The sequence below is a fragment of the Pantherophis guttatus genome, chromosome 4 (assembly GCF_059756535.1).
Source record: "Pantherophis guttatus breed Tessera chromosome 4, ASM5975653v1, whole genome shotgun sequence".
Taxonomy (NCBI): Eukaryota; Metazoa; Chordata; class Lepidosauria; order Squamata; family Colubridae; genus Pantherophis; species Pantherophis guttatus.
This window is the reverse complement of record NC_142066.1, coordinates 90,239,453-90,262,073: the sequence shown is the minus strand read 5'-3', so window position 1 is coordinate 90,262,073 and position 22,621 is coordinate 90,239,453. Positions and strand designations below refer to the sequence as shown.

The 22,621-nt window shown below is 42.3% G+C and overlaps 1 protein-coding gene across 1 annotated transcript; it reads right to left on the bottom strand.

Annotated features, from left to right (window-relative positions):
• Positions 1–1,121: 1,121 nt before the first annotated feature.
• LOC148114227 (uncharacterized) lies at positions 1,122–19,728 on the bottom strand. The gene is made up of 3 exons (XM_087893674.1): positions 18,984–19,728; positions 10,790–11,399; positions 1,122–1,200 (listed from the first exon to the last, which is right to left on the bottom strand). The coding sequence occupies exons 1-3, from the start codon at positions 19,726–19,728 to the stop codon at positions 1,122–1,124; spliced, it is 1,434 nt and encodes a 477-aa protein (XP_087749800.1).
• Between the last annotated feature and the right edge of the window lie 2,893 nt (positions 19,729–22,621).

Here is a 22,621-nt window from a genome sequence, read left to right as displayed (position 1 = left end):
TTGTTCATTCTGACTTAAATCTTTCCAGTTTCTAATTTAAAGTCCAGAATTTATTTGTATTTCAATCTAAATTCACTTCTACCCAATCTGCTTTCCTTTATTTTCACAATCAGTTCATGTTCTTTAAGAAAATTAATTTTTATACTTGGCCAGCTCTTATATCGCCGCTAATCCGGAAATGGGGAGGTAGTCAGATATCCACTTTCGCTGTTGCTGTTCCTTTTCGTTCTAATTAGTTTTTTTACAGTTCAGGTTATCTCTTAAAAAATAGAAGTCTTATTTCCAAGACAGCAATTACTTTCTCACCCAGATATAATGCCTTGTTTCCTCTTTCTTTCTCTTCACTCGTGACTGCTCCAGCTTTGTGACAACTCTCAATGGCTGTCTTCCCAGCTGTAGAGTCAAAGGCTCTTCGCTGACATTACAGGGAGTTTGTGGATTCCCTGTCCACACCAGCCTGTTTCCCCTTTCTTCATCGATCCTATGGTTCAGCTATGGTCCCCTATGGACTCCCAAAACAGCTGAGATATCGGTGCTCACTCCAGCGCTCCAGAGTTTGCGTCATCCCACCAAGTTGCAAGCCCCTCCCCTCCCCCCTCATTCCTGATTTTGCCACCCAACAGGCAGGTACGTCTCTTTCTCTTTCTCCCCCCACCCCATTACTTATCCTGCCTTTTTGCCAGTAAGCAAGCAGTTAGGCTGCTGTGGCTGAGCCTGGACAGCTATTTGGTGCAGTTCCTATGGTTATGGGATTATTGTAATTGAATCAGTAGTGGCTTAGCCACTGTGAACCAATTTAGGCACCTACCATCACTAATGATGAGAAGGAATCAGCAAAATTCCACACCGGATCAGTCATCACCCAGGTCAATAAGGACCGTGTCAGATGCTATGGCTCCTGGACATCTGTTGAAAAAGGGGATACAGGACTCAGTTGTTACTGCTAGAGAACCAGGGCGTGCAACTGCAAAGCAACTAAAACAAAAGCGCAAAACTTGGATAACTGAAGAAAATCGAGAAATAATAATAATAATAACACAGAAAACGAGATGACCATTCTGGATTTCGTATCCCAAATCACTAGTCAAACACTTCCCAAGCGTTTAGGACTGCGTGATGTATCAGTAGATTATGCGAGCAGATCCCGGTAAGGTGGTTTTCTGCAGCTGATCAATGGTGATCTTGTCAGCGCCAATTACCATATTTTCCGGCGTATAAGACGACTTTTTAACACAGGAAAATCATCTCAAAAGTCGGGGGTCGTCTTATATGCCGGGTACCCGAATCTGAGTTGCTGGCGCTGACCGATGACGCTACGGGAGCGCCGACAACATTGAGGGGAAGCTGTGCCAATCTCGTCAAGGCTGCATGCCGCTGAATGCTGGACCCAGCTGGTTGCTACGCGGAGCTTCCCCCGCTGTCCCAGGCATCCCGCTGCAGGGAGGCGGGACCGACTAGGTGGTTCGGCCCCAGGTGCCTGATGGATCCTGATAGGTTCCAGATGGAGCTTGGGCCATTTCCTGAGACTCTGGCTCATGACTCGGCTGAAGACCTAGTGGCTGCCTGGGACAGTCCGGCCGCCGGGGCTTTGGACCGCGTCGTGCCTTTGCGGCTTCTGACCCGGCGCCGAACTCACCTAGCTTCCTGGTTCTCCGAGGAGCTGAGGGAGATGAAGCGCCGGAAAAGACGCCTGGAGAGTAGTTGGAGGACCAGCCACTCCGAATCTGACCGAACACTGGTGAGGTCTCATATTAAGACCTACCTAGTGGCGATAAAAGCAGCGAAAACTAGCTATTTTGCCGCTCTTATCGCGTCATCAGATAATTGCCCAGCCGCCCTGTTTAGGGTGACCTGCTCCCTCCTCCATCTGGAAGCGCGGGATGATCCCTTGCAGGGTCGAGCTGAGGACTTTGTGCAGTATCTGCATGACAAGATCACTCAGATTCGGGAAGGCTTGGCCTCTGACTGGGTAAGTCCAGACGGGATGACTGAGGCAGGTCTTGAGAATGTTATCTGGGAGGGGTTTGATCCTGTGGCTCCCGAGGACGTGGACAGGATCCTGGGACGGCTGAACGTGACCACATGTTTATTGGACCCGTGTCCCTCCTGGTTGGTACTGGCTTCCCGGGAGGTTACACGAGGCTGGCTCCAGAGGATTGTTAACGCCTCTCTGAGTGAGGGTGTCCTACCAGCCACTTTGAAAGAAGCGGTGGTAAGGCCCCTCCTCAAGAAGCCCTCTCTGGATCCGGCTGTTTTGACTAACTATTGTCCAGTCTCCAACCTTCACTTCATTGCGAAGGTTGTTGAGAGTGTGGTGGCGCAGCAGCTTCCCCAGTACCTGGATGAAGCTGTCTATCTGGACCCGCTCCAGTCCAGCTTCCAGCCTGGGCACAGCACGGAAACGGCATTGGTCGCGTTGGTGGATGATCTCTGGAGGGCTCGGGATAGGGGTTGTTCCTCTATCCTGGTCCTGTTAGATCTCTCAGCGGCTTTTGATACCATCAACCATGGTATCATGTTGCACCGGTTGAAGGGGCTGGGGGTGGGGGGCACCGTCCTGTGGTGGTTCTCCTCCTACCTCTCTGACCGGTCGCAATCTGTGTTGACAGGGGGGCAGCGGTCGACCCCGAGGCACCTTGCTGGTGGGGTGCCACAAGCATCAGTCCTCTTGCCCCTTCTGTTCAACATTTATGTGAAGCCACTGGGTGAGATCATCCCTGGCTTTGGGGTGGAGTTCCATCAGTACGCTGATGACACTCAGCTATACATCTCCACCCCAGGCCACCCCAACGATGCCCTTGAAGTGATGTCCCAATGCCTGGAGGCCGTGCGGGCCTGGATGGGGAGAAACAGGCTCCGACTCAACCCTTCCAAGACCAAGTGGCTGTGGCTTCTGGCATCCCGATATAGCCAGCTGGTGCCATCGCTGGCTATTGGGGGTGAATCATTGGCCCCCACGGAGAGGGCTCGCAACTTAGGCGTCCTCCTGGATGCACAGCTGTCTTTAGAAAAGCATATGACGGCCGTGGCCAGGGGGGCTTTCTATCAGGTTCGCCTGATACACCAGTTGCGTCCCTTTCTGGATCGGGACTCCCTACGCACAGTCACTCAAGCACTCATCACTTCCTGCCTGGACTACTGCAATGCTCTCTACATGGGGCTCCCCTTGGGGTGCACCCGGAGGCTGCAGTTGGTCCAGAATGCGGCCGCACGGGGGATTATGGGAGCAACGGGGCGCTCCCACGTGACACCTCTCCTGCGCGAGCTGCACTGGCTTCCTGTGGTCTTCTGGGTGCGCTTCAAGGTGTTGGTGACCACCTTTAGAGCGCTGCAGGGCTTAGGGCCAGGGTATTTGCGAGACCGCCTTCTGCCGCCAATAGCCTCCCACCGGCCGGTTCGCTCGCACAGAGAGGGCCTTCTCAGGGTGCCGTCGGCCAGGCAGTGCCGGCTGGCGACCCGCAGAGGGAGAGTCTTCTCTGTGGCGGCACCAGCCCTCTGGAATGACCTACCCCCTGAGATACGCACAATATCAGACCTCCGGATTTTTCGTCGGACCCTGAAAACACACCTATTCCATCTAACCGGGCTGGCTTGATTCCATCCTCTCAGTTTTAATTGATTCGGTTTTAATTCGGTTGTTTTAAATTATTTGGGCCAAAATTATTTAATTGTTTTTAAATTGTTTTTAAATTTTGTATACTATGTTTTATTTTGGCTGTGCACCGCCCTGAGTCCTGCGGGAGAAGGGTGGTATAAAAATATAAATAAATAAATAAATAAATATTACCGACGCTCCGACTTCCCCAGCTGACCCTCAGTGATGGTGAGCCCCACCTGTCTGGGGAAATCGGAGTGTTGGTAATATCCCCCTGGATGCCTGGGGGAAGCTCCGCTCAGCAATCAGCTGGGTCCAGCATTCAGCAGCATGCAGCCTTGACAAGATCGGCACAGCTTCCCGAATCTGAGTTGCTGGCGCTGACTGATGATGCTACGGGAGCGCCGACAACATTGACAGGAAGCTGTGCCGATCTCATCAAGCCTGCATGCAGCCTTGACGAGATTGGCACAGCTTCCCCTCAATGTTGTCGACGTTCCCGTAGCATCATCAGTCAGCGCCAGCAACTCAGATTCGGGAAGCTGTGCCGATCTCGTCAAGCCTGCATGCCACTCAATGCTGGAACCAGCTGGTTGCTACGCGGAGCTTCCCCCGCCGTCCCAGGCATCCAGGGGGATATTACCGATGCTCCAACTTCCCCAGACAGGTGGGGCTCGCCATCACTGGGGGTCAGCTGGGGAAGTCGAAGCATCGGTAATATCCCCCTGGATGCCTGGGATGGCAGGGGAAGCTCCGTTCAGCAACCAGCTGGGTCCAGCATTCAGTGGCATGCAGCCTTGATGAGATTGGCACAGCTTCCCCTCAATGTTGTCGGCGCTCCTGTAGCGTCATCAGTCAGCTCCAGCAACTCGGATTCGGGAAGCTGTGCCAATCTCATCAAGGCTGCATGCTGCTCAATGCTGGAACCAGCTGGTTTCTGCGTGGAATTTCACAGCAGAGAGAAGAAGCTGGATTTTGTTTTCCATTGCAGACACCAGATTGGCCCCCTGCAAGCTCTTGTCTCTGGAGGAGCCCGACCAAAGTTTCCAGTGCCACTTCAGGGAGCACTTCTCGAAAGATGAGATCTTGCAGGGGGCTGATCTGGCGTCCGCAATGGAGAGCAAAATCCAGCTGCTCCCTGGACCAGTCACCATTTACCGCTCTGAGTCCCAATCATCAGGAAACGAAGGCTGCCTTGCGCCGCAAATATATCAAGGCAGAATCCTGATGCTGCACTTTCAGCAGAGAGATGAGGACTGCCTTGGCCATCGGCTGGCGCAAATATACCAAGGCGAATGCTCATGCCGCACAAGTTCAAGTAGTGCTTCGCTCCCACACTTCTTCCGGCCCTCAGTCTCTCAGGGAGATGCTTGACTTCCTCTCAGCCCCAAGACACTGGCTGGCCATTGAGATGAGAGAGAGAGAGAATGAGAGAGAAAGAGAGAGAATCAGAATGAGACACAGAGAGAAAGAGACAAAGAATGAAAGAGAGAATGAGAGAGTGGGGGGAGAGAGAAAGGAGAGAGAAAGAGAGAAAGAAAGAGAGTGGGAGAAAGAGAGAGAAAGAGGGTGGAGAAAGAATGAGAGAAAGAGTGGGAGAGAGAGAGAGAGAATGAGAGAGTGGGGGAGAGAGAGGGAGGAGAGAGAAAGAGAATGAGAAAGAGTAGGAGAGAAAGAAAGAGAGAGAGAGAGAGAAAGCGAAAATGAGAGAGAAAGAGTGGGAGACACAGAGAGAGAGACAGAGAGGAGGGAGAGTGCCTGAAGGACCCCATCCTGTACTGGGAGTCCAGATGATTACATTAACAGTAACAATATTTAATCTTCCTGTATTTTTAAAGCTTTTATGTTTTCGTCCCCTATTGCAGTGCAGGCTCCAACATGTTGTACTTACTATAGCCTTCAGCACCCATACAAAAAAAATTCATATCCCTGGTTTATGGTTAAGATGCCCAATTTATGGTATTTCAGCCAGAAGTAATCTGCATTATACCGGATAATGCACTTAAGTTCAATTTAAACCTTAAACAGCTTGCCTCAAGTCTTTATGACTAAGCATGTTTGCTTTAACCAGGCTTTATGCCAATACTATGTAATTGGAAACTGTTTTAGTAAAACCTTAAAAGTGTTTTTTCCCCCTCTTTTTTAAGAAAATGGATGAGGAAGGATATAAGTACAGTGTGCTTTGTTGGCTGGGTAAAATCATTATTATTATTTTTTTTTATTTCAAAAGTTTTACAGTTACATCTTCGCCCCATTTTCCCCCCCCACCACCCACCCCAAACTTCCCAACCTCCCTAACCCTCCCTAACCCTCCCCTCCCCCCAGACTTCCACACAGTATACTCATATCAGGTAAAAAAAACCCCTTAGTATAAAACTTGTATAAAACTTGAACCCTCCCCCTTATAATTTTTCTTTTTATCTTCATTACATTAAAATATTTGTAATACATTATTTTCAAATAAAAGCTATTTGATACTTCCTAGTTTGATATTTGTTCTGGACATATTCTATCCACTTTTTCCATTCCCATTCGTAAGTCTCTTGTGAACAATCTTTTAAGTATGCTGAAATCTTCGCCATCTCTGCAAAACTGGCCATCTTCAAAGTCCATTCCTCAATAGAGGGCAAAGCTTCGTTTTTCCAATATTTACCTATCAACAATCTTGCTGCTGTTATCATATACAATATCAATTTTGTTTCACCCAATGTAAAACCCTTAACTATACCCAATAAGAACAGTTGTGGAGAAAATTGAATTTTTTTCTTCAAAACATTCTGCATGACCCACCAAATTTTTATCCAAAAACCCTTAACTTTCCTACAGGTCTACCAAACATGGTAATATGTAGCATCCAAGCATTCACATCTCCAACATTTTGGCTGAACATTAGGGTACATACATGATAACTTTTTGGGGTCTATGTGCCATCTATAAAACATTTTGTAGAAGTTTTCCCTCAAATTCTGCGACTGTGTAAATTTAACATTCTGAACCCAGATTTTTTCCCATATTTCCAACATCACTGGTTCTTCAAAATTTTGAGCCCACTTAATCATACAATCTTTAACTAATTCGGTTTCTGAATCCCTTTCTAACAAAACATTATAAAGCCTTTTAATATGCATTGGACCTTTCTCTTTTATATGTCTAACAAATTCTTCCTCATGCAACATAATACCAGTTTTTTGGTCCTCTTTCCATCTCAATTGCAATTGATTATATTGTAGCCAGGTTAAATTAATCCCTTCAGCCAACAGTGTCTGTAGTGTCTTCAGCTGCCATCTGCCCGCATCTGTAAAAAGAACCTCTTTATATAACCCCCCCCGAGTGACATTATATTTGTATTCCACAAAGTATGACCAAGATCCAGCCATAGCGGTATTTTATAATCCCATTTGAGTCGGTGCTTCTTCCAAACTCTCATCAAAGAGTCTCTAAGTATATGGCTTTTAAATACTTTGTCGACTTTATCATCATAAAATAAGTAAGCATGCCATCCAAATTCAAGATCAAAACTTTCTGCGTTCAATATTCCAGTCTTTTTCCTTCCAAACCAATCACTTGTTAAAGTCAAAGCTGCTGCATCATAATATAACTGTAGGTTTGGTAATTTAAGACCTCCCCTTTCTGGAACATCTTGCATAATTTTCAATTTCACTCTCGGCTTTTTCTTGTTCCAGACAAACTTGTTCACTCCAGCTTGCCACACTTTCACTTGTTTATCACTTTTAAGCACCGGAATCATTTGAAACAGAAAAAGAAATCTTGGCAAAATGTTCATCTTAACTGCTGCTATTCTTCCAAGTAGAGACAGTTGCAGTTTTTTCCAAGTCTCTAAATTTTTCTGCACCTCTCGCCACAACACCTCGTAGTTATTTTGAAACAATTTCGTATTTGATTCTGCAACCTGGACTCCTAGATATTTTACCTTAGGTACAACCTCAAAACCTGCCCTCCTTTCAAGCTCGTGTTTACGATCTTGTGTCATATTTTTAACTATCATCTTAGTCTTTTTATGATTCAGTCTAAAACCTGAGACTTTACCATAGTCTTGTATAATGTCCTTCATCAGGATTATTGATTCCATTGGCTGTGTTAGGGTAACAACTAGATCGTCTGCAAATGCCTTTATTCTGTAATCATCTTGCCTTATCATTATACCTTTCAAGATATTGGAGTCCCGTATTGTATTTAGCAAGACTTCTAGTGTTAAGATAAATAAGAGTGGGGACAGCGGACATCCCTGTCTTGTTCCTTTTTCAATTTTAAACTCTGTTGTCAAGGTTCCGTTAATAATAATCTGTGCCTTTTGCTCTTGATAAATTGCTGAAATCGCCTGTACAAATTGATCCCCAAAATTCATCTTTTTTAAAGTCTTTAGTAGAAAATTCCAATCCACTCTATCAAAGGCCTTCTCTGCATCCAAGAAAACCAGCACTGCAGGGATCTGTTTATTCTTCTCAAGATATTCCAATAGATCTATTACTTGCCTTACATTGTCCTTCATGTATCTACCCTCGATAAATCCCGCTTGATCATCATGAATCACCTTTTGAATTACTGGCATCAACCTGTTGGCTAGTACTTTCGCATAAATTTTATAATCAGAATTCAGAAGAGATATTGGTCTATAATTCTCCGGTTTTTTAGGACCGGCTTGCTCTTTTGGTATCAAAGATATGTAAGCTGTTGTCCATGATGGGGGTATTTTGCCCCCTTGTTGGATATTGCAAAATAAATCTCTAAGTTGTTCCACCATTTCAGCTTGCAAAGTTTTATAATAGACTGCAGTCAAGCCATCCGTACCAGGAGCTTTAGCTGTTTTTAATTGTTTAATTGCTACTATTATCTCCTCCTCTGTTATAGGATAATTCATTCTTTCCTTTTGTTGATCAGTAATTTTTATAACTTTTTTATCATCTAGGTATTCTTCTATAAGTCCATTTTGCACATTCTCTTTAGCATATAATTTAGTATAATAATCCACAAAAGCTTCTTTAATTAATTTTTGTTGAAAAATTTCTTTCCCTCCAATATCAATACTATCAATAGTCCGTATACTCTGTTTTTTCCTCAATGTATAGGCCAACCATCTGCCCGGTTTATTAGCGTTACAAAATGTATTATGCTTCGCATATTGTAAATTTGTTGCAACTTGTTCCGCCATAAGCATTTGAAATTGATCTTTCAAAAGTTTTATAGCACCACGCATTCTTTCATCTGTTGGATTTTTAATAAGTAACTGTTCTTTATTCTTTATTTCTGCTTCCAATTCAGATCTTTTCTTTTGTCGAATCAGTCTATGTTTAGAGTTCATATAGATAAGCACCCCTCTCATGTAAGCTTTGCTTGCGTCCCACACAATTTCTATTGGGGTGCCTTTATTCAAATTTAGTTGAAAAAATTCTTTCAGGTGCTTTTTAAGTTCTATTATATTTTTTTCATATCTGAACAAGTTCTCATTTAGTCTCCAAGAGCGTCTCTCAGTCTTGCCTATCTCAATTTCTATCCATACTGGGCTATGGTCAGTCAAAGTTCTTGGAAAAATCTTTGTTCTTTTTGTCTTAATGAGTAAATCATCTGACAACAAAATGAAATCGATCCTAGAGAAGGATCTATGTCTGTCTGAGAAGAAAGTATAGTCCAATTCTTTTGGGTTGTGTATTCTCCAAATATCTTTTAATTCCAAATCTTCTTTCATATCAAAAAAGGTCTGTGGTAACCTAATCCTAGACTTCGCCAAACTCTTTTTATCTAATTTGGAGTCAATTACTCCATTCCAGTCTCCCATGATTAAAATAGATCTATAATCCCATTGCAGTATTTTAGAATGTAGCATTTTGTAAAAGTGATCCTGTTGTTGATTGGGAGCATAAATTCCAATCAAAAGAATTTGGCCGTTTGTTGTAAATAGTTCAATTGCTACAAACCTACCATCTTCATCTGCTTCTATAACTTTAGCCGAAAATTTTTTATTTACATAAATAACCACACCATTCTTTTTTTGCAAAGTTGAAGATATAAAATGCGTTCCTAGTTTGGAGTTTATCAAATATTTTTGATCTTGAACTGTAATATGCGTTTCTTGTAAACAAATTATATCATTATTAAATCAGTTTTAAATTCCAGGCGTGTGGCTGAAGTCGGTAAAATCATTATTGTCTGAACCGCGAAATTTAAAATTATGAAGTTGGTGGTCCCTTAGGTCCAAAAGGTTGGGGACCCCTGGCCTAAGACCATCGGAAAACACATATTTTTGATGGTTTTAGGAATAACTATATCGTTGGGGGTCACCACAACATGAGGAACTGTATTAAAGGGTCGCGGCATTAGGAAGATTGAGAACCACTGTCTTAGCTGCTTGTCTTGCTTCGCTTGCCTTGCTTCGCTTGCCTGAATCCATTCCATCAGCAAGCAACTCCCTGCCTGCAATCAAGCAGGCAGGGAGTTGTGGACTTCAACTCCCAGAATTCCTCAGCCAGCAAAACAAAGCTGGCTGAGGAATTCTGGGAGTTGAAGTCTACAAGTCTTAAAGTTGCCAAGGTTGGAGACCCCTGTTCTATTGGGTAAGTTTTTTTCCCCTTTGGGATCTTTAAAAAAAATAGTTAATGGGGTTTTTTTTAGTTGTTCTTTTTTAGACCTAGCCATTTAAAGTTTAGGAAGTTTTAAATTTAGCTTTCATATAAAAATAAAAATAAAATAAAATAATATTTGTGCAGCTTTCTGAGATTTAGTGTGTTTTTGTAGTGTTTCACTCTAACTACCCAAACACACAAAATCTCACAAAGCTGTATGTGGAATTTTGTGTGTGTAAAGTGTGAAAGTTGGGTTTTTGTGGCTGTGTCAGGTTCCTGCTTGTTTCAGGGGCCATTTTGGGTCTAGCACAGCTGCTTTTACATTGTGGGTGAGCCAGTAGTGTTGTGTGTCTGTAAAGTGTGAAAGTTGTTTTTTGGGGGGGCTTTTTGTGGCTGTGTGAGGTTCCTGCTTGTTTCAGGGGCCATTCTGGATCTAGCACAGCTGCTTTTACATTGTGGGTGAGCCAGTTGATGTTTTTTTTTATTTTTATTTGGTGTGCGTTGGAAGAGGGGTAGTCTTATACGGTGAGTATAGCCCAAACCCTATATTTTAACAGGAAAATTCGGGAGTCGTCTTATACGCCCAGTCGTCTTATACGCCGGAAAATACAGTATTTTTAAGTACTTGCCTAGGTCTTTAGGCACAGCACCCAGTGTGCCCAGTACCACTGGAACCACCTGCACTGGTTTATGCCAGAGTCTCTGCAATTCAATTCTCCAGTCCTGATATCTGGTGACTTTTTCAAGTTGTTTCTCGTCAATTCTGCTGTCACCAAGTATGGCAATGTCGACGATCCACACTTTTTTCTTCTCCACAATCGTGATATCCGGGCTATTGTCAGTTTGTATTCGGAAGTCCCACAGTAGTTTTGCATGCTCATTTTCGACCACTTTTTCAGGCTTATGATCCCACCAGTTCTTTGCTACCAGCAGATGGTAGTTGTGACACAAGTTCCGGTGGACCATCTGAGCGACTGTGTTATTACGTTGTTTGTAGTCAGTCTGAGCTATTGTCTTGCAACCGCTCAGTATATGATCAATGGTTTCATCCACTTCTTTACAGTGTCTGCATTTGGGGTCATCAGCAGATTTTTCTATTCTGGCTTTGATTACATTCATTCTGGTGGCTTGTTCCTGGGCTGCAAGAATCAAGCCTTCTGTCTCTTTCTTCAGTGTTCCGTTGGTCAGCCATAACCAGGTCTTTTCCTTGTCTACTTTCCCTGGATCTTCTCAAGGAACTGTCCATGCAGTGCTTTGTTACACCAGCTGTCAGCCCAAGTTTGTATCGCTGTTTTCCTATATTGAGTCTTGGTTTGCTACACTTTGAGCAGCTTCCTCTTGTTGACCTCCAGCAGAGCTGGTTCAACACTGTCTTTCACATAATCTGCCAGAGCATGCTTCTTTTCTTCGACTGTCTGTTTCATTATCATCATCATCATCATTATTATTATTGGTTTATCTTTGGTGAGATTCACAGCCTTTGAGGCTGGTTAATAGCTCAGCAGCTCGAGTCCTAACCAAGGACTTAGGAACTGTTAAGGTATCTGTCAGGGCGTTGATTAATCCCATGTTTGGCTCTGGGACTAATTACCCTGGTTTAATTAGAGGAGATGAATCATGGCTCCTCCTTGTTTGCAATATTCCGAAAAAGAAACACGAAGAAAAGTTTCTAATAAAACTCATTTATTTGTTATAAAGAAAATAAAACACCTCACTAACTAAGAAAGTTAATTGCTACATTTTTGAAAGTAATTCGGGCCGGCTGCCTTCCAGCAGTCGACACCCCCGTGGCATGAGAACAAAGGAAAAAAGTGTGTGAAGCAAGTGAAGGAATGCGGACATGCGTAGTAAAATACTGATAAGGAACTTGGCAAACTACAGTAAGTCTATTAGTCCAAAAATAATGAAGCTCAGCTGGGAAATAAAAAACACAGTGACATTCCCCTTCTTTGCCAGTTGAGCGAATATCAGTACATCATCAAATAAGGCACATCTCCTTACGCAGATACTCATGTTGAGTTGCTGGAAGTGGTTTGTTGAGCATATCAGCAATTTGATCATGTGTAGATACATATTGCATTTTGACAAAACCTTTTTTCACTAAATGTTTTATGTTTTGGTAACGGATGTCAATGTGTCTGGACCTAGAACCTGTAAAATGAGATTCAGAAATATAAACCACCGATTCATTGTCTTCCATCACGGTGATCGGTCGGATCGGGTGTGTCCAGATATCTGTGACTAAAGCATCAAACCAAGTTAGGGAATTACATGCATCTGAAACACAAGCATATTCAGCTTCAGTAGATGAACAAGAAACAAAATTCTGTTTACGTACTTGCCAATAAACAGGACATCCATTTAAGAACATCATATAACCTGAAGTACTTTTACGTGATTTCTTATCACTTGCCCAATCAGAATCTGCATAACAACATAATTCTGCATAATCAGTATGTGTTGGTTCTAACAATAACTTCATGTGTTTAGTGTATTTTAGGTATCTCAATAATTTCTTAATACATGTCCAATGAAACTGTTTTGCCTTACCTACGTGTCGTGATAAGAGATTAACACTAAGTGCAATGTCGGGTCTGGTCCAACTACTAATGTACAATAGTGACCCAATGACTGAACGATAAAGTGTTTGATCTTCGAACTCAGGACTTTCTTCTTGTGTCAAGTTGTGAAAATCTGTTTGCATGGGTGTCTTTGTTGTGTTAGCATCTTTCATGTTGCAATGATGCAAAATTTGTTCAATTTTATCTTCTTGTGAAAGACTAAACCCCTTCTGTGTTTTTTCAATCTGAACACCTAAATAAGTGCTAATGTGATATAATGATTTCAGTGTGAAGTATCTCTGCAAAGCTTTGGCAAAAATCTCACTCATTTGCTTATTTGGACCACTATAAACAATATCATCAACATAAACAAGAACTATCTCATATGCATTGTTAGATCTTTTTGTAAACACGCACTCATCAGTTTCGGACTTAATGAAGCCCATTGAATTTAGTTTGTCAGTAAGACATAAGTACCACATTAAACCAGATTGTTTCAGACCATAAAGACTTTTGTTTAGGAACCAGGTATCCCCTTCTTGCTGTCGGAATCCTGGAGGACTTCTCACGTAGATCTCTTCGTCTAGGTCTGCATGTAGATAAGCCGTGTCAACATCAAACTGGAAAACTTCTAAACCAAGGATAGTTGCAGTTGCTAAAGCAATTTTTACACTCTCGTTCGAACTGTCGGTGAGTAAGTATTTGTGTAGTCCTCAGGATAACGTTGAGCGAAACCCTGAGCTACAAGTCTGGCCTTGTACAGTGACTCACCATTTGGTTTCTTTTTGATTCTGTAGACCCATCGAGTGCCAATGATCTTTTTGTTTGCTGGAGGTTTTGCAGGTGTAAACACTTTAAGTTTCTTTAGACTGTCCATTTCAACCTGCATTGCTTCATACCATTTGTCTTGCTCTGAATCAGGGAGCTGCTTGATTTGTGTGAAATTATCAGGTGGAAGTGTAACATTGCAAATCAAAGGCAAGGGTGCTTTTGTCAGTTGCCAAGAATATCATTGTGGAGGGATCCCTTTTGTGGCCCTCTTGGAACATCTCGGAACAACTGTCCAATCTTCTTCTGCTTCATCCTCGTCCACACTTTCGTCGCTAGCGTCAGCATCCGCGGCTTGCGAAGACGGAACATCGGGTTGAGAAGAATCAGTGGAATCTTGATCATCAATCTGCATAGCATCAGCAGTATCATCTCTAGGAAAATAAACTCCAGGATCATTGGAATGAATCCTGGACCAGTCAATTTCTTCCTCAAAATTTGCAGATTGGGAAATCACAATTGCATGTTTAGAGTCAATAAATCTGCTCCATTTTGAATTATCATCAATACCCATAAATCTCAGTCTCTTTGCTGTTGGACTTCCTTTTCTTCTTTGAGCTAAGGGAATGTCCACCATAGCATATGAACCAAAAATATGTATGTTTTTAAGATCGGGCTTGTAGCCATACAACATGAAGAAAGGAGTCTGATTTGTTACATTGCTCCAAGTATGGTTGACAATGTAATTTGCATATTTTATAGCTTCACCCCAGTATATCTTACCAAGGTTGGCGTCTTCTAGGAGACAACGCATCATGGTTTGCAGGACCCCTTGTCTTCGTTCTACGACTCCATTATGAGCTGGTGTGTAAGGGGCCGAAGTCTGATGAATAATTCCATTCTTACGCATCCAGTCCTGGAAACGCTGAGACATGAATTCGGCACCACGATCACTCTGGATTCTGGCGATGTGAACTTGGTGTTGGGTAGAAACAAGGGTTGCAAAGTCTTTAAAGATCTGAAAAGTCTCTGATTTTTCTTTCATAGGATATACATATCCATATCTAGAGTAATTATCAACAATTGTTAGAAAATATTTTCTACCACCAAATGATGGCGGGAAAGGACCAACTATGTCAATGTGAACCAAATCAAAAATGCGTGTTGACAGGCGTGTAGCGTGTTTGGGAATGGCTGCTGCTTTGGATTTGGCCTTCTTGCATACAGCACAATCCAAAAACACCTTACACCCCTTTAGATCCAAACCTTTTGCGAACTCCGGCATCTTCCTAAGAACACGGAAACTGGCATGCCCCAATCTTCTATGCCATTTGTGGATACACCTGGAATGCAAAGGTTTACCAGTTAGTGAATTCTCAACATTAACATTTTTATGCGGAACCTCAGGCTTGCTCTGAGCAACCTGTTTACCAATTCTATTTTTGTTGGCTTTAGGAGCCTTAGGAATAGCAACAGGATCTCTCTCTGGAGCATCTCTCTCTGGGCCTGTGCTCTGCCTTTTTGGAGTTTGCATACTTGCCTGTGTTTGCGTTTTAGGCTTTGGCTTTAAGTAATAAACACCACCAATTAATATGGTTTCAGCAACAATATCTCCATCTTTAACTATGTAACTTGCTTTTTCAAGGTGGTGAACTTGGAACTTTAACATTCTAGACAAGTGACACTGACTAAGCAAATTACTGGTTGCTGTTGGTACGTAATAAACATCAGGAATGAATGCATCGAGCTCTTCAACATAAACAGTTCCTTTTCCTTTGACCTGACAAGGATGATTGGAGAAAGAATAAAGTTCACGTAGTTCTGGTTCAGGCTCGTGCATTTTTGTGAAAAGTTCCTTTCTGTAGGTAACATGCAATGCTGCACCACTGTCCAAAGTCCACAGGAGTCGTCTGTCGTACTCTGGTTGAGGTTGTGGATCATTGGTTAAAGCCAATGTGGTGAGTGGAGTTTGTGGATCACGCCGGGGACCACGACAACCTTGTCTTCCACCTCTGCCTCTGCCTCTGGAGCTGGAACTCGTTGGGGACAATCCCGGGTGGCATGTCCCACACGATTGCAGGTATTGCATCTTGGCATCCTTGGAGCGTAGGCTCTTCCTCGGAAGGGGCGCCTAGCTGGAGCTTTTGATGCGGGTGGTCCTCTCAAATGTGGCGTGGCCAACATGAATGCCTCTTCTTCAATTAAAAGTCTACAGACATTGTCCACTGTGCGTTGAGCAATTGGGACTTGGTTAATTTTTGTAACAGCATCTTTCCATTCATAATTCAAAGAGTTAATAATGATGCTGATCATTTGAATATCTTCAATGTTATGGCCTCTTTCTCTCAATTCTGTTCTCAGACCTTTCAGTTTGGTCAAATGTCCTCCAATTTGTTCACCAGGTTTCAATCTCGAACTGTGGAGTTCAGACATTTTTAGTTTTGACTCACCAGTTAGTGGAGAGACAGAAAATGCCTGGTAAGGAGCCTGCACTTGGTATGCTGGCTGTGCTGGCAGAAATGCCTGTGGTATTTGCTGTGCCTGTTGTGGACCTAAAAATGGTCTTGGTTGTGCCATTGGAGGTGGGCCAGGAGGTGGCCCTATTTGCACTTGTGGCTGGGGCACATATGCAGGCATTTGCAGCTGCTGTGGCTGATGCACTGGAATCTGCTGTATTCCAGTTGCCATTTGTGCTTGATCTGCAATATTGGCATGACCTGCTGGAGATGCAATCATTTGCCTTTGCTGCATAAAGTGTGCCTGTGTTTCTTCTAAAAGGACACCAACACCACCAGGGGGTGTTTGAGTTTGGGCCTGTGGAAACACTTGTGGCATTTCAGCTTCTTGTAGTAAATTACTTTTGCCAGCAGATGGTGCTGCACCGTTAGCTTCGGGCAGCTTTGCAGTTACAAGAAATGATTGCGTGGCAGGTTTACGTGTAACTTGATCAGGGAGACTTTCATGTGACGTATGCAGTGCCCTCTGTCTTAATTGGCCTGACACAGGATCCACCAGGGGGAGTGTCTTTGGCTCCGAGGAAGAAGACAATATGGCACTTTTTGAAAATCTTAAGTTATCTGCCTTATCTTGCTCAAACATAGATATAGCCATTTTTGCCTGGGATAGCTGCTGTTCATAGAGTTTTATACGGTCACGATAGGCTTTCATAGCCAGCTCATCCAGGGTGAGCTTAGAGCTTCGAGGAGAATAATGAATTGTTTCTCTCTCTGCGTGGGAGGAATTTTGCTCAGCAGTTTGTTTTGGCATTGCATCGAGCATTACAAATTCAGAAGGTTCTGGGGAGACAGTTTGAGAGCTGGCATAATCAGAAGAAGACGTCACTGACCTCAGTTCCAGTACGTTATCTTCAAAAGCAGCTTCTGTCTTATCTCCCTCCATTTCTGTTCCCACGGCTTCTTCTCGTTCCAGGCGTGTGGCTGTAGTAAGGGGCTGGAAATCTGGAAACCTCCTTTCTGCCACCTTCTCAGCAAAATACATTTTGTATTTGTTTTTCTTCTGTTTCGGCATCTCAGCAATATAATTAGCGTACCTCAGTAGCTAAAAACTAATTGCCTATGCGCTCTTATCAGAAATAACAAAACAAGGAAAAAGCCATAAATCAACCGTCCGGGTGCTACCAGATGTCAGGGCATTGATTAATCCCATGTTTGGCTCTGGGACTAATTACCCTGGTTTAATTAGAGGAGATGAATCGTGGCTCCTCCTTGTTTGCAATATTCCGAAAAAGAAACGCGAAGAAAAGTTTCTAATAAAACTCATTTATTTGTTATAAAGAAAATAAAACACCTCACTAACTAAGAAAGTTAATTGCTACATTTTTGAAAGTAATTCAGGCCGGCTGCCTTCCAGCAGTCGACACCCATGTGGCATGAGAACAAAGGAAAAAAGTGTGTGAAGCAAGTGAAGGAATGCAGACATGCATAGTAAAATACTGATAAGGAACTTGGCAAACTACAGTAAGTCTATTAGTCCAAAAATAATGAAGCTCAGCTGGGAAATAAAAAACAGTGACAGTATCATTGGAGGATGTAAGCTGTTCCGAGTAAAGTGGTTTTTTGTAGAGTCAAAATGTTCCAGTCCGGTAAATTTAGAATTTCTAAATAGTGAGGTAGCCCTTTGGGTATTGCTCCAAGGGCTCCAATTACAATCAGGATAACACACAATTTCTTTTTCCACAGTTGCTCAACTTCAATTTGCAAGTCCCAGTACTTTGTGATTTTTTCTTGTTCCTTATCTTCAATCCGTGCATTGCATATTGCAATGTCAATGAACCATACTTTTTTCTTTTCAATTATTGTTATGTCAAGTGTGTTGTGGACCAAGTGCCTGTTAGTCTGAATCCTGAAGTCCCACAAGATCTTGAGTTTCTCATTCTCTAAAACTTTCTCAACCTGATGTTCCCAGTGGTTTTTGCTGTACTCAAATCCAAACTTCTGGCATAATTTCCAGTGAATGATCTTAGCAACGCGGTCATGGCATTATAGGTAGTTAGTTTGTGAAATTTTGCTGCATCCACTGATCAGGTGGTCGACTGTCTCATCTTTCTCATTACAGAGGCAGCATTTGCTGTTGGTGGTAACATGTTGAATTTTTGCCTTCATGCAGTTTGTAGCTAGGGCTTGTTCTTGAGCTGCCAAAATAAAGCTTTCTGTTTCTTTTTTCAGTACTCCTGATCTTAACCAGTTCCAAGTTAGTTTCTGGTCAGCTTTGCCTTCAATACTTTTCAAGTATTGGCCATGCAGAGCTTTGCTTTTCCAATTTTCAGCTCGCTGCTCAATTACTTCTTTCTTATATTCTGCTTTTGTTTTAGTTGTCTTTAAAAGGCCTCCTTTATTTACTTCCTTAATCATTGGTTCTTCACTTTTCTGGAAGTAATCATTCAAGCTGCGTTTTTCTTCTTCCACAGTCTGCTTTGCTTGTAGGAGTTCTTGACCACCCTCTGCTCTTGGTAAATATAATTGGTCAACATCACTTTTAGGGTGCAAGGCATGATTCATTGTCATAAGCTTCCTTGTTTTTCTGTCCAAATTGTCTAACTCCATCTGGGTCCATCAATTATTCCTGCAGAGTATCTAATCACAGGTATAGCCCAGGTATTTATGGCTTTTATGATGTTTCCTCCACTCAGTTTGGACATTACTATCTTACGAATTCGCTGAATGTACTTGGCTGAAGTTAATTCCTTGACTTTATTATGCATTAAGTCAAAGGCCTCTAAAATCCCCAAGTACTTGTAGCCTTCTTCTGATTTTACTGCCTTTATCATTTCTTCATTCTGTAGTTCTATTCCATCCTCTTCTATGATCTTGCCTGCTTTGGTTGCCATTGTTGCACATTTGTCAATTCCAAACTGCATACCAATGTCTTGGCTGAATTCTTTTGTGCTTTCAATTAATAAATTCAGTTCAGCTTTTGTTTTACCAAACAGCTTCAGATCATCCATGTACATCAAGTGCGAGATTTTCAGTCCTTTCTTTGCAAGTTCGTATCCACAGTTCATCTTCTTCAAAATGATTGTCAGTGGCAGCATTGAGAGTATAAAAAGTAGGGGTGAAAGGGAATCGCACTGGAAAATGCCTCGTTTAATTTTAACTTCACCCAGTTCTTCTTCATTAGCCATAAGTTTCGTTTTCCAGAGGTTCATTGAAGATTCCATGAATTTTTGTATGTTGCTGCTGATGCCAAAGATTTCCAGGCATTTCTTGATCCAGCTATGGGGAACTGAATCAAATGCTTTCTTATAGTCTATCCAAGCCATGAACAGGTTGGTTCGTCTTTTCTTTGAGTTCTTTAAGATTAGCTTGTCAATCAGCAATTGGTCCTTTGTTCCTCTTGAGTTTTTGCAGCATCCTTTCTGTTCTACAGGATGTAAGTTATTTCTTTCCAAGTATCCATAAATTTGGTTTGCAATGATACCAGTAAGAAGCTTGTATGTTGTTGGCAAACAGGTGATTGGCCTATAGTTTCCAGGGTCCTTTCCCTTTTCTTTATCTTTTTGGATCAAAAATGTCCTTCCAGTTGTCATCCTTTCATCATTTTCAGGTGTTTTTAGGATCTGGTTCATTTGGGTTGCCAATCTTTTGTGCACACTTTTAAGTACCTTTAACCAGAAGCCATGCAGCTCATCTGGTCCAGGTGCACTCCAGTTCTTCACTTTTCTTGACTGTCTTTGCACCATTTCTTTTGTTATTTTCACGTCTTCCATTTTATACACTTTAATAGAGTCCTCAACCTGTTTGATCCATTTTGCATTTCTGTTGTGCTTTTTGTTGTTTTCCCACAAATTCTTCCAGAATTTCAGAGCTTTCTCTTTATCAGGCTTTTCATTTGTTGTTACTCTGTCTCCATTTTCTAAGCTCTTATAAAACTGGGGCTGATTTGCTCTGAACTGTGCGTTTTCCTTGAGCTGAGTTACTTGGTTTTCATACCTTTTAATCTTTTCAGTGATGGCAACAATCCTCTGCTTCCGCTCTTCAATTACTACCGCAATCTCCTTATTCTTCAGATCGTATCTTGCTTCCAGGCTGCTTTTGACCTGCTTGTTCTTTAGCTGACCTTGCCTTAGATTCTTCTTCTTCATCATCATCATCATTATATTATTATTATTATTATTATTATTATTATTATTATTATTATTATTATTATTATTATTAAGGAGGGGTTCTGTGTTCTAATGGACCGTGACCCGATACGCACACAATTGCACTGAAGCATGGAAGTTAACAGAGGAGTCTAGAGAAACTATTTAGTTTAATAAAAACACACATAAAAATAAAACCTACAAGAAGGCACCAATGGCCTAAAAGATTCTCCTCTCAGCAAAGTCCATTAGCTCTAATCTTCTTCCCAAAACGTGTGAGGGTCTCTGGGTTCTTTGTCAGTCTTCTCAGGAGCAAGGCAAAGTCTCATCTGGTCTGATTCTTCATCCATTCCAGTACTATCTGATAAGTTGTTCTCCTCACCATCACCATTCTGTACCTTTAAAATGGGATGCCCTTCTTTCCATGCTGTCTCCATCTTCCACTTTAAAATTCCCTTCAAGGGTTTGGGGGGTGTACTGTCCTCCTCATCTCCAAAACCAGAGTGTCGCTATCAGTAGATAGGCCTTCAGGCACTTTTTCTGCATTTTTATTTTTACTACGAGGGGGATCTTGAGCCAGGATCTCATTTGCATGGATCCTGCTCCAATTAGTGCCTTCATAAAAAGTAGCTGACCTAGATATTACTATTCTCCCATTTGAGTCCACAAACCTAAAAGCCTTAGAACCTGTCTCATAGCCCATGAACCTCAATTTGGCTGAGACTTTATCCCCCTTCTTTCTAAGCTCTTTTGGGATGTGGACATCAGCCATCACTCCAAATACATGAAGATGAGCCAATTTCGGCTTATGGCCATACACTATCTCATATGGGGTCTTTTGTACCACACTGGACCATACCCAGTTGAGTGTATAATTTGCATACGAAACAGCTTCCGCCCAATATGAAAAACTTAGATCAGGGTCCTCAAGTGCGTACCTGACCATTGTCTGCAGTACGCCATTCCGTCTTTCTGAAATTCCGTTCTGAAATGCGGAGTAGGGAGAGGTTCACAAATAATATTATGCCTTTCCTTTTTAGCCAATCACAGAACTGTGCTGAATTAAATTCAGTTCTCTATTGGTCAAAATCTTCTGAATATTGACCTTATGCTGATTCTCCACTAGGCGGCAGAATTCCTTAAATTTAGACAATGTCTGATCCTTGGATTTGTTAGGATAAACAAATCCAAACCTACTATGCTCATCTACAACTGTCAGAAAGTAACGATTCCCACCAAAAGAGGCTTTCAGGGGACCCATCAGATCCATATGTACCAACTGGAATATGTGTTCAGAATATCTCTGGGATTTCTTGGGTGCAGGACTCACTTTTGACTTCGCAATCCTGCAAATAGAACAGTCCAGAAAAATGTTACAATCTTTAACCCTAGTTCCATTTGAACATTCAGATACCTTTTGTACTACTGGGAAGTTTACATGACCCAATCTGCGATGCATGAGATGAGCACATTCATCATTGGCTTGCCAATGGAGATTGTGTTGGCATTCTCAGGCTCACTCCTTCCCTGTTTTAAGTTAAAACTTACAGACTTCTTACTGTTTAAAACATTTTTACAATTACCTTTAAAATTCCCCTTCTCTTGTGTACCTCCAAAATCATCATCTGAATAAAATTGAGATTCATCGTCATCACTATCAAAAGTGGTAACCTGGTTAGTAACATCAGATTCCTCAGCCTTTGAAATAGGAGAGTAATAGGGTAAACCGCTGATTTTCAACACTTCCCCAACCACATGCTTATCATTAGTAACAACAGCAGTTCCCTCTGTGAACAATATCTCTATCTTAGAATTCTCACTTATCTTCACAGTGCTGACCAAATTATGATCAATGTCAGATACATATAAAACATCATTAACTTCCCCAAGCCCAGGAATAAAAACCTTACCAATGCCAGTAACTCTTACCCTTTTACCATTTGCAACCTTTACCATAGATTTATATCCCCTCAATTCAGTAAACAGCCTTTGGTTATTCACAATATGTTTGCTTGCCCCGCTATCCAACAACCACAGTTTTGCACGTTGTTTCCTTGAGAGATCTGATTCAGACGTCTCAACCACAGTGACAAGGTTATTAGCAAAACCAAATTTATCCTTCTTATCATCTTTCTTCGGCCATCTACCCCTTCTCTGACTGGAAGGGTTACCTTGTAACTTCCCATGTGGGGTGGGTGATCTTTTCTTATACCGACCACCAGAGGGTGCCCTTTGGCGCACTCTTGCATTACACGGGCAATTCCTTTTGTAATGACCCTTAGACCCACAATTAAAACATTCTCCAACAGTATAAATCTTATCGGGGCTTTTTGACCTTCTCATTTGCCTATCCTTCCCATGGAAAGTTGCCCTATCTTTTCTCAAATTGTCTTCAGCAATTAATTTACCAGACAGAACTTCCAGGAACATGTTTTCAGGACTAATGTTATCCAGTCGGGACACAAAATTATCCCAACTAGGATCTAGGGAGTTAATTATGATACTAATCAAACTCTGT